This window comes from Takifugu flavidus, chromosome 3 (assembly GCF_003711565.1).
Source record: "Takifugu flavidus isolate HTHZ2018 chromosome 3, ASM371156v2, whole genome shotgun sequence".
Lineage (NCBI taxonomy): Eukaryota > Metazoa > Chordata > Actinopteri > Tetraodontiformes > Tetraodontidae > Takifugu > Takifugu flavidus.
In genome coordinates this window covers 1059783-1073097 of record NC_079522.1, presented here as the reverse complement: position 1 = coordinate 1073097, position 13315 = coordinate 1059783, and the positions used below count along the sequence as shown (strand labels likewise).

The 13315-nt window shown below is 55.8% G+C and overlaps 1 protein-coding gene across 1 annotated transcript; it reads right to left on the bottom strand.

Moving 5' to 3' along the window:
• Window positions 1–1416: 1416 nt before the first annotated feature.
• On the bottom strand, window positions 1417–12969 carry per1b (period circadian clock 1b). The gene is given in 23 exon segments (XM_057027437.1): window positions 1417–2321; window positions 2427–2577; window positions 2669–2879; window positions 2965–3151; window positions 3255–4048; window positions 4120–4374; window positions 4377–4453; window positions 4455–4479; window positions 4830–4976; window positions 5177–5283; window positions 5368–5527; window positions 5630–5735; window positions 5826–6096; window positions 6176–6329; window positions 6503–6609; window positions 6680–6758; window positions 7041–7149; window positions 7152–7237; window positions 7312–7513; window positions 7594–7715; window positions 7794–8047; window positions 8119–8868; window positions 12742–12969. Coding segments are annotated over 22 exon segments (4245 nt in total). The 5' UTR covers window positions 8505–8868; window positions 12742–12969; the 3' UTR covers window positions 1417–2066.
• Window positions 12970–13315: the final 346 nt, after the last annotated feature.

Below are 13315 nucleotides of genomic sequence, written 5' to 3'. Positions count from 1 at the left end.
CTAACCAACAGAGCGCGACTTTTTTTTAAAAAAATATCCTTTTTCTTTCATTTTAAAATCCTGACATTAGCATCAAGGCACCGGGTTTTGGCCACGCCCCCAAATATTTAACCACAGCTAGCTTCACTTGGCCATTCACACCAAGAGTGCTTCTTATTAGCTGCGCTAGCCCCACTTTAGTTTTAGCATCTTTTCCCGCTGTTTAGCTCGCTACTGTTGGGACACGACTCTCGGGGTCCCCAGAGGGATCCATCATAAGCTAGCATTGACATTTCTGCCCCCCTGAGGATGAATGTCGCAGGGAGCAGAGTGACGCCAGCTGTTCTTTGTTTAGACTCGTCACCGAGTCTTTGGCCTCTCCGTTCTGACCTCGAGCGCCTCTGAAAGTTGACTTTTCGCCCGTCGCTCTTCAAAAAAAAAACCCCAAAACAAAATCTGTCTTGGTTGTTTGGGGTTCTGGTTTCTTTCTCCAACTTCCTCCGACAAACTCTGGCAAAGGTTGCGCACATAAATCTCTGAATCCGAAAATCCAAGGACACGATTAGGAAACGCAGCTGGAGGCGCCGGGCTTGGGAGAAAACACGCATAAATGCTAACATGTATAAAACTGTAAATCAAAACATGTGGTTACAGCTAAAGTCATTAGGCGGGATAACGCGATGACATCGCTCATGACTTTATAAAATACAGCGCCTGACGTCTTGATTGATGCTATTGTGTTAGCTCGGGTCAGCGACGCTAACCTTTCTACACAACAATTTCAAATAGAGCAGTTAATACATGTCTGGTTTAGATTTTCTCTGTTGATATTCATGTAAAACGAACCGGCCAACACCGGCATGTTGATATTATTAGCGCGCTATCGTAGCATTTGAATGCTAGGGGACATGGCGCAGTGTGTCGGCATCTCTGTGCCCTTTAAACCAACCAAAACAGTCGTCATGGAAGCAGAATTAGTCATTTGCTGAGGTCTGGTGGCTATAAAATCATTATAAAGTTCGTGCTCTATTGTGAGCGCTCAGTTTATCGTTAGCATTTTTGTGGATTGGCCCTAAAATACCCTGAATGCGTACACATGGTTAGCAGTAATATGCTAAACTGCTGGTTATACTGATGGTTAATGCTGGAATTAAGGCCAATTGTGCCCTTCCAGGCACTGAGATTTAGCTTTCAGGCTAGTTTGTTAGCATCAGCTCTTTCAAACAAGCCCAAGCCGACCTTCAGACCAGGACTGTTGTGCAACGGCGTTTGGTTTGCCTAACGAGGGCATTCCTTTTGTCTTTTTTAGGCTGTGGTGGCCACTCTGGGTGGAAACCACGCCTGAGTATTTGGGGACTGCGGTTCTGAAGAAGGAACCCTGGTCCGCTCTGGTTCTGGACTTTTCCCCGGGATCCCAGCAAAAACTGTCAAAGTCAAGACGTTTCAAACTGTTTTATTCCATTTTGTACAAAGAATTTCACCCAAAAATATGTAGAACCCGACGCAGACACCAAGCGGGAGGGAACCGCACGACCGGAACGGTGAGGAAGTTGGAGGGAAAACGACATTAAACGCTCTCCGAGCCTCCACTTCCAGCGGTTCTCCTGCAGGTGGTCGGGATAAACCCATCGGGGACGGCTCTTAGAGCCCGTGGCGCCGCCCCGCCCCCAACTGTGCGTTTGCTTTACATCGTTGTGGGAACTCGTCTCTGCAATCGTGCACCGAAAATACAAAAATATACACAAAGTTTACAAAATAAAACCGCTTCTCACTGTACATCTCAACTGCGCGTTGAAGTCGACTTTTCCGAAAATCCTCAGAAACATTCGGTTTTTTTTCTCTCGTCCCGTCGCGGCGGCGAACATCCGCCCGTCTCGTTAGCTTTTTTTCTGTCGCACGTTCACGTCTCTGAATATCTTACAAGTCGAATAAATAAGCCAACGCGTCCGAGGGGCCGCGACGCGGCGGCGTTTCCAAGGCGACGGTGCCGTGCCCGAACGTGGCCGAGCGCCGTCGCCGTCGTGCTTGTGCAAATCCCAGGGGGGGGAGGTGCGCGTGCTGCGTGGCGTGGGCGAGGGCGCGCGGTTTCACTGGTTGATGTCCAGCTTCTCCGCCTCCTCCGCCGGCATCTCCTGGCTGTCGTCCTGCGTTTTGCCCGTTTTCTCCTCCTCCTCCTCCTCCTCCGGATGCGCGTCCTCCATGAGGACCTCGGAGAGGTTTTTCCTCCCTTTGCCGCCGTCCTCCGGCGCGTTCAGCACGCCGCACTGCTCCATCTCGTGGATCTCCACGTCGAAGGGGTCGGCGGGGGGCGCGACCGAGGGGGACGTGCAGCCTTTGCAGCCCTGTAAAACCAGAGCGGGTGTTTATTTCTGAGGCGACGGGTGTTAGCGACGGGCGTTAGCGACGGGCGTTAGCGACGGACAGCGCCGCGCTAGCTCCGCGTTTACCGAGATGTTGATGGCGCGGGGGAGGCGTCCGGTGCGGACCCAGGGGTGCATCTGGCTCAGCTCCCTCTTCTGCTCCTCCGTGAACCGGGGCTGGTGCTTCTGCATGCTCCTCAGGGCCTCGCGGTCCTCACGCAGGACTGTCTCCATGTCCCTGTGGCAGAAACGCGCCCCCCCCCCGCGTTAATAACCCCACACTCTCACCACCATCATCATCTGCCGGTCCACTCTGAGCTGCGTCCCACCTGACAGGAAGTTGGTAGGTCATCATGACCTTGTCGTCGGTGTTGGCCATCAGCAGCCAGATGGGGTCCTGCAGGACACACTTGATGAACTGCTCCTCGCCCTCCCCGCCAGCGCTGCTGCTGCCCCCTGCTGGCTGCTTGCGGGAATGGTCGTTCTCCGAGGAGTCGATGCTCCCGAAGTACTTGCTGGTGTGGCTCCCCTGGCTGCTGCCTGGGTGGGGGAAGAACCGGGAGAGGTGTCGTTTAGTCGTCAGTGGGGCCTAAAGTGCTCCGTTACTCGGTTAAACTCCACTAACTGGTGCCGCTGGTCCCAGAGGAGCTGCAGCCGTTGGAGCCGGAGCCGGAGCCGGAGGACCTGGTGCCTGAGGACCCGGAGCCGGAGGCGGCTGAGCCGGTGCCAGAGCGGGAGTCTTCCTGCAGCAGCAGGTCCAGCAGGTCGCTGGAGGTGGACATGGCGTCCTGGTTGGACTCGTTAGTTTCACCCTGAAATATATAAAAAAAAAAGAAGCATTAAACTTATTGGAGTTTGCTCCAGTTTGGGGATCAAAATCATTTTACGCCTGAGCTAAATGGTCGTAAAACTCACGTTTTCATTCTCCTTGGAGGTGTCATCTGAGCTCCCCTGGTTGGCCGGGCTCTGCCCCCCGCCGGCGGCGCCCTGCGCAGGAGGCGGGGCTTGCTGGGGGGCCGCCAGAGCCGTGGCGGCCTCCAGACGGTTGCTGGGCGATTCCTCCAGCTGCAGCAGGTTGAGAGGGGAGGAGCAGCGGGACTGGAAGAGCGGGGACTCGGCGCCTTCGCGTTCGGCCGGGTTCTGGCTGTAGGACTGGGGGGTGCTGCTACGAGAAGGGTCGACGGTGGTCGGCATGGTTACGGGGTTGGGGACGGTCGCGGGGGCGCCGGGCGCGGCGGCGGTGACGGGCTGTGGCATGTTGGGATTGTAGAACTGTCCGGGGTTGGCGCCCTGCTGGGGGATGGGCGCTCCCATCTGGGGGAACATGTAGTTGGGCAGAACAAAGGCCATCATGGGGGGCAACATCTGGGCAGGAGGGAAGCGTGATGGATCCGGGACCGGCTGAGGGAAGGGCTGCGTGATCGGTGGGTAAACTGGGTATATTGGGAGCATCCCGGGAGGGAAGGGGGCAGCAGGCATGCTGGCCTGGGACCCAACAGATGCCCAGGAGGAGGAGTTTGTCAGGGGCCCCAGAGGCAAGCTGAGGGGGATGGGAGCCGTGCTGGTTCTGGGGTCCACGTGGCTCCTGCTGGGGCCCAGAGAGCTGTGCTGGTCGGACGGCTCCTGGTGCCTCAGGCGTTTGCCGCCGCGGCCGCGCCTGTGTCCCGTGCTGCTCCCCACTGCTGGGTAATCCCGAGAGCAGCGGACGCCTGCGGGACACCCGTCAGTCACTTAACGCTCAGTCTGGTGCTTTCAGGGTTCGGCCGTGACGAACACTCACCTCGCGACAGCGGGTTGGCGGCGGGGGGCTGCAGCCTCAGAGCCGAAGATGCCGTCTGGTCGAACACCCGCAGCTTGCTGAGGTCCTTGAAGCGGTCGAGGAAGGCCTGCTCCTCCTGCTGCGTGTGGGCGGACAGCACCTCCTTCGTCAGACCCATCCGGCCCCCGGCGCCGCCGCTCCTCCGGCCGTCTCGCTCCGTCTGAGCCGAGGCCGGAGCGGCGGGAAGGGGGGAAGGAGGAGGCGGCAGCGGCGGCCGATGGCGGCGGAGTTACTGGGAGGCGTCGGGCTGCCGGCGGGACGGGTTAGGGCGGTGGCGGGCGTGGCGAGCGGGGGTTGTGGGCGCATCCTCCATAACAATGTCTGGAACAGAAGGAAGAGGGAAGCGTGTTAAAGGGCGGAGAAGACGATCCTTTGGATTTGTTGCTAAATTTTAGCATTAGCGCACGGTCACTAATGTTAGTCTGTAGTATAAAAAGACAAATTCAACCTTAAGGAGAGAGAACAAAGGAACATTAGCAACAACGGGGAGGAAACGGGCGGACGCAGTTTCATGGAGAACTTTTCCCAGGAAAAAAGATTATCTGCAAAGACTCATTTCAGGGTGTTAAGCATAAAACATCATCTTACTCAACGCAAAACCAAGAAACTGGGCAAATTAAAGACGCACAGACCTTCAGGGTTCTGAGTCTGAGCGTTCTGCCCTTTCCCACCTGACTCAGGAGGCTTCTTGTCTCCCACGTGCACGATGGTGCTGCTGAAGCTGCACTGCGAGGTGATGGAAGCCACGCTCTCCGCCTTGGTGGCCATGGTCAGCGGAGGCAGGGACGGCGGTTCGCCCACGAGATCCACTGATGCGCCTGCGGAGGTGAGAGCAGAAAGTCAGGAACCAAAACAGCCACGGGCCACGCGGAAAGCGGTTATTTTATCGTCCGCTTGGTGGCGCCATTACTACAGCGAGGTCAGCGACGCAAACGTAGACAAAGAGAGTTGATCGGAAAAAGTCAAAGAAGACATTAAGGGACTCGAGGTTCTAGTTTCCCATCGCGTGTGAACGCACCCTTGTTGCCGTTGGCCTCCTGTCTGTCTTCATCGGAGGTGGAGGTGCAGGAGGAGGAGCCACACTTGCGTTTGACCGTGTTGGGAATGTTGCAGCTGTCCAAGTACCTGCGGGGAGGACGGAGGGGACGGTGGGTCAGGGTGTCGGAGCGGGCGAGATAATCGCAGAGGAGCGGGATCAGGGACGCTCACCTGATGATGCTGTCCAGGCAGTTGATCTGCTGGTAGGAGTAGCCCGTGTGCGCCTCCTTCTGCACCAGCGGCGCGGGGGCCAAAGCGCGGGGCGGTTTCATCGCGTCCGCTATCAGTCTTCTGATCGGGTCGCTGTGAACCGCTGTGATGTTTGTTGGACCTGAGCAGAAAGAGCAGAAACGTCAAGTCTCTGGACGGTTTGCTGGGGACGCGTTGTCCCGACGTTTTGCTGGGGACGCGTCGTCCCGGTCCCTCCGTCTACCTGCGCTGTTCTTTCTGGGCGGCGGCCGGTTACGGGACTCGATAAACATCTGCTGTCCGTTCGTCTTCACCATGTGGACGTCTTTGCAGATTTGCTGGAACGTCATCTGAGAGAACAAAAGTTGCACGTGACCCTCGAGCGAGCGCGGCCTAACGTTTTGGGGGGGGTCCACCTCCTTCGTCTCTGCCGGACTCACCGGTTTGTGCAGAGCCACCACGGCGGCGGCCTCGTCCATGGCCGGGCCGTTGCTGTCGCTGGACGAGGCGGCGCTGAGGTGCTGCTGGTGCGACCGGCGAGAGTCTCTGGAGCCGCTGGAGCCCAGCGAGCTGTAACCCTGGGAGCCGCCGTTGTGCACAGGCTGAGCCAGGATCCGGTGGATCTGCTCGCTCAGCTGGATGACGTCCGGCGTCGTGACCCGGCTCTCGTATCCCGGCGGCGCCGCAAACACGTCTTCATTCAGAGGACTCCTAAAGACGGGAACGTCGGGATAATCAGCACAAGCGAGCGGGCGGGAGAGGTCTTTCAGAAGGCGGAGCGGCGACTTACGTTCGGACTTTGTGGCGGCCCACGATGAACGCGACCTTGCGGCTCCAGGGGTTGACAAAGGAAGACCAGCTGGTGTCGATGGTCAGATATTCCCCGTTGCGGGCGCACATCCTCAACGGTGCGTATTCAAACGGCTGCCCGGCGAACTGAAAGACTGAGACAAGTCGTGACGGACTTTAATATTCATGGGAAAAAACAAGCGGAGGCATAATAGACCGACGGGAAGGTGGCGGGATTAATCAACCGCGGAACGGCCACGATGTTTTTGTCAGTGTTGGTGACGGATGTGGGAGGAGAGAGGAGGGCGAAGCCACGAAATAGACTCACTCTTCTCGTGTATCGCCACCATCATGGGCCTGTCGTCGGGGTGGATGTGGAGCAGCGTCGGCGTCCCCACCAGGTCCTGAGGCAGGTAGCCCAGCAGCGGCACCGCCCTGCCGACACCATCAATTACATTAGAACGTGCTTGGCTTTGGGCGGCGGGATGGGGAGGAGCTCACTGACCTTTCGTCAACTTCCTGGAAGAGGCAGCTGGGAGTGTGGCTGGTGGTGAAGATTCTCTTGTCAGGAGGGATACGAGGAGCTGAGGGGACACAGATGGAAAATAAGTCTGGAGGACAAGCTGATAAGTCCAAACAGAGTTGTGATAAAGCAGCGTGGGCAGTTTACATTCCCCGTCCTGCCGCGGTTGAGCTATTTTTGATTCTGAAGTGGAAATATGATTATTGGTTTTGAAGAGCTGAGGCGAACAAACGTCGACCCTCTTTAGGTAGGAGCCAAAATGGCTGTGAGGCGGGCCTGGGTTATCCCGACCCGCTTCTATTAATCTCCACTGTGCACAAAAGAGGCATCAAAAGAGGCGAACCTTCGTATCCGGAGTGGACCCGTTCAGCGATGAGCAGGCAGCACGGCTGCGGCTCGGCGGCGTCCGAGTCTTTGATGGTCAGCTGGTACGGCGTGAGGCGATAGGGGCAGAGTAGCGCATCTCGCCGCCCTGCGTCCGGTCGGCGCTGATCCGGCAGAACATGGACTTCTCCTGAGTGTAGTCGACAGAAGTGGACACTGCGGGGACAGGGAAGCGTAAATGGCGGAGACAGGCTTTCGGATCCGGACGCAAGAGCCGGGTTTCAGCTCACCGGAGCCGATGCAGGAAGCCCAGGGCGGCAGGCGGCAGGGCGCCGTGCCGCTGTAGAAGGTGCTGACGTCCTGCGGCGCCAGGAGCTCCGAAAACACAGTTCCCTGGAGATACTCGGGCTTGCAGCGCAGGAGGGACGACCCCTGGGGCGACACGTACACGACCTTCCCGGACAGGAACGACACGGCTATGGAGAAGGTGTCCTGGAAGAACAAACGGAGACAGGTGAGTGAAGCCGCCTCCCGCTGCTCTGGGGCGCTGAGCAGAAACCCTCTGGACGTACGGTGTTTTTCAGGGTGTACTCCGAGGTGATGTTGTCCAGCTCCTCGATCGTGAACGCCGACAGGTCCAGGCTGCAGCCGTGGCACTCCTCCACGCTCCACTGGTGGTAGTACTCCTTGTTGGCTGGACGGACAAACAGGTGTCAGCTAAAAACAACACGGCTAAAGGAGCAGGCGGACTGCGAGGAAACGACCGCCTCACCTCGGACTTGTTTGACACACTGGAGGGCGTATTTGAGGGCGTTGAGGGTGCTGGAGTGGCCCTTTGCCTTGCGCTCGGAGGGGAGACGCAGCTTCAGCTCTTTGATGGCCTTCATCAGCTCCTTCTGGGTCTGGACCCTGGCTGACTGGTTGCTGCTGCAGCCGGAGGTGGAGGGCAGGTCCTGCTCCGTGCTGTTGGACAGCAGGCTGTACGCCAGGGAGCCGCTAGGGGGCGACAGGCTTTGGGAGTTGGAGCTGGGGAGGGAAATAACGGTCAAACCGGAGCACGGCGAGCGGCAAAAGGTGTTTACAATCTCCCTCCTGACCTTTTGTTGCTCTCTGTGGTTTCCAGCATCAGACCGGAGTCCTTGCCGCTGCGGGAGCTGCGAGTGGATTCGCGTCCGTGGGTCTCCCTCTCCATCCCGCCTTCGCTTTCCCTCTCACCCGAGTCGTTCCCGCTGGAGACTCCGTCCATGTCGTCCAGGTTGGACCCCCTTTGGTGCCCGGACGAACCTCCGGACCCTCCGCTGGGAGACGAGCCCCCCCCGGACCCTCCCCCGTGTTCCTCATGGGCAGCGGTGGCCTGGGCCTGACCACTGCTGGGCTTGGGCGAGCTTAAGGAAGCCTCCTCGCCTTTGTCTTTCTCATCAGCTGTTGCCACTCGCCCCCGAGCGCTGGTGCTGGACGTTGGGTTGGGGTTGGCATAACTCATACTAGAGTAGGATGAGGCTGGTGCAGCTTTATCGCGGTGTCGTCGCAGCTTCGGATTAGGTGGGGCTGCTATTTAAACACAAGTGGATCATTGTGACTGGTTTTGTTGAAATAACTAAGGAGAGAATCTCATCTTCCGGAACCAGCGATCTGAGCGGTTTGGGCCTCGGGGCCCTCTCGAGCTGCCGGAGCGCTCAGCGAAATGACAAGTGTCGCTCGACGTGGAGCGGGCGGGAGGTGATTTTCTGCTTTGGCGCGAGTGTTCCAACAGATGGGGCGAACGCCTGTGTGGGACGGTGAGAAAACAGCTCTGGTGGCTCCTCTTCGCGCCTCAGAGATGCGCTGCTGTGGGTGCTGAAGGCCACCTGAGATGACAGAAAGGGAGAGGAGGGAATAATATCAGCAACAGATTTAGTGAAAGCCTTGTCACGGGTCTGCAGGCATCTCCCAAGGTCAAAAACAGGCCCTTTATCAGCACTGTATCAGCTCGACCTTTGGTGGAGATTCAAATGTGGCCGTGAGATGTTTTCAGCGCCTCGCCTTTGCCAGCTGTTCGCTCTTCACCCACATTTAGAGACGATCACCTGAGTGCAGATGGACAATAATCCACAAGTGCGTGTTCGCAGGTCCGAATATAGTCCAGGTGGACGCGGGCTCGTTACAGGGAACATTGTTGTTCGTCAGAGATAAGTCTTGTTCTATCCCAAAAGGAACAGAACAGCGCCGCAGGGCACCGATCCCCACCAGAGCGTCCCTATAAACTGAGGATTGCATGGGAACAGCGCCTACAAGTGTATATATGGCCACCACCTACGCAAGTCAGAGTCTGTTGCTATTTATTCCCCAAACAACAGAGACACGCCATAATCCCTTAAGCCCTGCAGATGCGACCAGAAGGACCGAGGAGTCCGGCCTTGGTCATCAGTGCTTCCAATTTGATGCCCCATAAACCTCTTTGCATGTGTCCCAAGGGTAGGCTGATGTTTTCAGCGTGCACGTTGCACAGAGAGACGGCTCGGCTCCTGGTCCGGTATCGGCCATGCGTCCTGACGAGCTCATCTGGGGTAGTTTTCCTGCCACTTCCTGCCCCAAAGCCCCCTTAAAGTACGGCCTTTGAGTTAAATTGTACAACGAACACACGCGGCGTGGCATCAGCGTCGCCTCCCCGGGGGCCGTCGAATGCTAATGGCCGATCTGTGTGGTCAGATGGGCGATGCGCGCGACCAGACGGGTGCCCGTGCGGGCAGACCGGGCGGGCGCCTGGGGGGGGGCAGCGAATATAAGATGTAAATATGCAAGCAGAGTGCGAGTGGGCGTTCGGCAGGCTGGCAGCGATGCACGCTTCCATGCGCGGTGACATAAACAGACGCCACGAGGTGAGGATGGCAGCCTTCCTGCTCCACCCACCCGCTCCACGGTGGGGGGCCATTTGATAAGACGGCGCCAGGTGGCGAGCTACACGAGGGTTTCTGCCGGCACTCATGGCGGACTAAATAGTTCCTGTGCTCCTGTTCCAGGAGTTTTGGGCGGGAGGGAAGGAGCGTGTTTGTGACAGGAGAGTCTGATTAAGCAGCGAAACATTGTGAATAATCCACGTGAGGACGTGACAGTTAAACATCAGTGCTGCCAGTGCAGTCATCAACACTACAACACATGGGCACACACACACACACACACATACTGAACTACACACCAGTGTGCGTTCCTGGTCAGTACAGTAGCACATTTGCAATGTGACGCTACAAAACTCTACAGTTTAACACACAATCCACGTCAAATAAGATGTGTCGGTACCAAAGCGCTTCCCTGCTCTCTTGTGCACTTGGAGGCTGCAGGAAGGTGTGGCTCCGCTGCCGCTGCGTGCGCGCGAACATGCGTGTTCCGCCTGCCCTGTCACATCACCGCATGCGGGCTCAGATCACTTTATGGCTTTAAGATAAATGATAATAAAAAAAAAAAACGCAGCCGCGTCGGATGGTCCGCGTTTTGTTTTATTCCCACGCGCGTGCGGCGCGCCTCGCTCCCACTGCGCGTTCAGCACGTGTACGCAGCGGTATTTTCCGCAAGCGTCGCCGCATGTCGATTGGCCGCCTTGCCGGACCAATGAGAGGGCGCGTCACGCATCCAGCGGCGTGTGTTTGCGCGCGCGCGCGCGCGCGGCGAACGTTTGGGCGTCCGCGCGCCGTTTGTGAGACAAAGACACGCGCGCCTCGCATGGGTCTGGAGGGGGGCGCGGACCTTTCACAGCCACATGATTCACGGTAGTACGAATTACATAACAGCGTTTTAAGGTGGTCCGACAAGATCATCATGGGCGAATCACCTGTGTCCTACACTTCCGGGACAGAGGAGACGTGTGGGAAAAGATGCGTGATTCAACTGCGTGAAACTGTGACCAGAAAATAAAATAATTAAGAGTTTCACTAATTGAAGGATGCGGATAGCTTCGTTCGCGACCTTAAATATTAAGGTGGATTTGGTTTGATGCTCCGGTCATTTTTTATTTTTTTTTAAATTCTAAAGTGAAAGAATTAAAACATGCACATGTTGTGTAGTGGTTAATCTCTTTTATCTGCTTTTTTTGGACAGTAGAAATTCTGTTTCAGATTTTAGGATGTATAAACGAAATAATTCTAATTAATTTCTGCCAAATTATAAATGTCTTTCACAAGTTCTGGGTTAAATTTGTGGTTTTAGAAGCATCTCGTTTGTTCCCAGAAGTCACAACAGGTCCCACTTTAGGACAGGCGGCTGAGACGAACGTTCAGAACCGGCAGTCTGTGTTTCCACCAGCAGGTGGCGCTAAATCAAACGGCCTTTCCTCAGGAATCTGTGTCATGTCAGAACCAAGCCAGTCAAAACGCTGCTGCGTTGCTAAAACTAAAAGTCAGCTCAGACGGTTCCCCCCCACCTGCTCCTAAAACAGCTGGTTCTGAATTAGCGTGACATGTCCTAAAGTTTGCTCTGCCCCCGTCCAGGAGAGGCGGCTACTCCCTTAAAACCAACACCCACGCAAACATTTTCTCTCCTGATCGCACCTGCAGACGGGCGATGCAGCAAATGTTCAGGCCCGTCCGTGTCGGGCCGAGGGGCGCCGAAACGGGCCGCCACCCCGGCCTCCAAATCAAGGTTTTATGTGCTGCAATCAAACAAGTGCAAATGCTCCGCTTTTGCCTTCTCATCCAGAAATCCCACCCTCGCCGCTTCCTTCCTGCTTCATATCTCGACATTTTAGAGAAATGTGGCTACTCTGGAGTCAAGTGTTGCGTTAGCCCCCAGATTTACAACCAGGCCCTGGAACAGTGCCCTGTAAACAAGTGGCGTGCGCAGATTTAGGGCCAGAAATGCAAAATGGGAGAGAAGCAGCGTGCCAGAGCGCTGGAAGTGGCCTCCGTGGATGCTGTGGGAGGCAGATTCATGGCAGCCTGTCGCTCCACATGCTCGCCACTTTTCCCTTTAATGCATTCACCGAGAACGCACTAGAAAAAGGCGCACATGGACATGGCTCATGCATGGAATAAACAGGGTGGCTGCAGCATGGGGGGGGGTATTAATGGTGGTGCACAGAGCATCACATGTTCCACAGGTTACAAGAGTAGATCAAACTGCTGACGTTCCCAAAAATGACCAGTTCAAATGCGTGGAACATAAACAAGATTGGCAATATTAGTTTGTTATTGCAAGGCATGGCGGTTGCGTTATAGATAGGTTGTTAACAATGTAATAGGAGGCTGATAAGAGTTTTTTTTTTTTTTTTTCCTTAAATCACGTTTCAGAAGAACACGTAATGGGGCCAGAACGTAAATAGTGTACAGTAGGAACCTATCACGGAAGCCCTGGCGCTATTGTGCAACGTTCACATGCATGTCCACTCCACAGAAACCCCCTTTACCGAGTTCAGAGGACAAAAACACACCGAGTTCTCGACGAATATTGGCCGCGTACAGTCTGGTTTTACAGCCCGGGCCACTTTTAGAACATTTCCTTTCAATTTGATTTGGGCATCTGCCAGATTTGGTGCCAAACGCCATAAAAAAATATATAAATAAATAATAATAATAAAAAAAGAGCCCAAATTCCCCACCATCCACAGCTGTAATTAACTATTATGATCGTGGGCTGCTGCTTCTAAATCACAGGCGTCTGTTTATAAGCAGCTCTTTTGACAGCTACCGTTAGCATGCTAGCTAACAAAGCGCAGCCAAACAGAAAAGGCATCAGCCGAAGCACCATCTCACCTGAAAGACGTCCCCAGACTATAAGGGTGTTATTCCATCAAAGTTTTCCACCAAACTACGGGAAATAAACAGCGTAAAAGCAGCTCGACTTGTCTCTGCTGTGCGGTCCGTTTCGCCTTCTCAGGGCATGTTTCTGTCCCGACCAATTGGAGCTTACACGCAGGGGTACACGTGCCGGTACACCGTCGGGGCGTGACGTCGAGTCCAAGCACGCCGATTGGACAGCGGCGGCTCATTTCCCCGCCTATAAACGCCCCGCTGTGATTTCATTGGCTAGTCGGGGCGCTGGTCGCTGCACGAGGCTCGTTGATCACGTTGCAGCAGGAGTTCGAGTCAAAACACAGGAGCGGAACAGAGCACGATGTTCCCGACGTGCGGCGGCCGTAATCCGACGAATAAGGTCGCAACTACATCTGCTGGCGCGTTGCGGGAGCGTCGGGCGTCAATGCGCTTTTCAGAACCGACATCGTTGGCATCGTTAGCTGATATGCTAATTGTTGTCAACACTAATTGTTGATGATTGTCGCGTGTGTACGAGCGACAGCATAACGCGGAAAGATTTGACTGCGCTTTT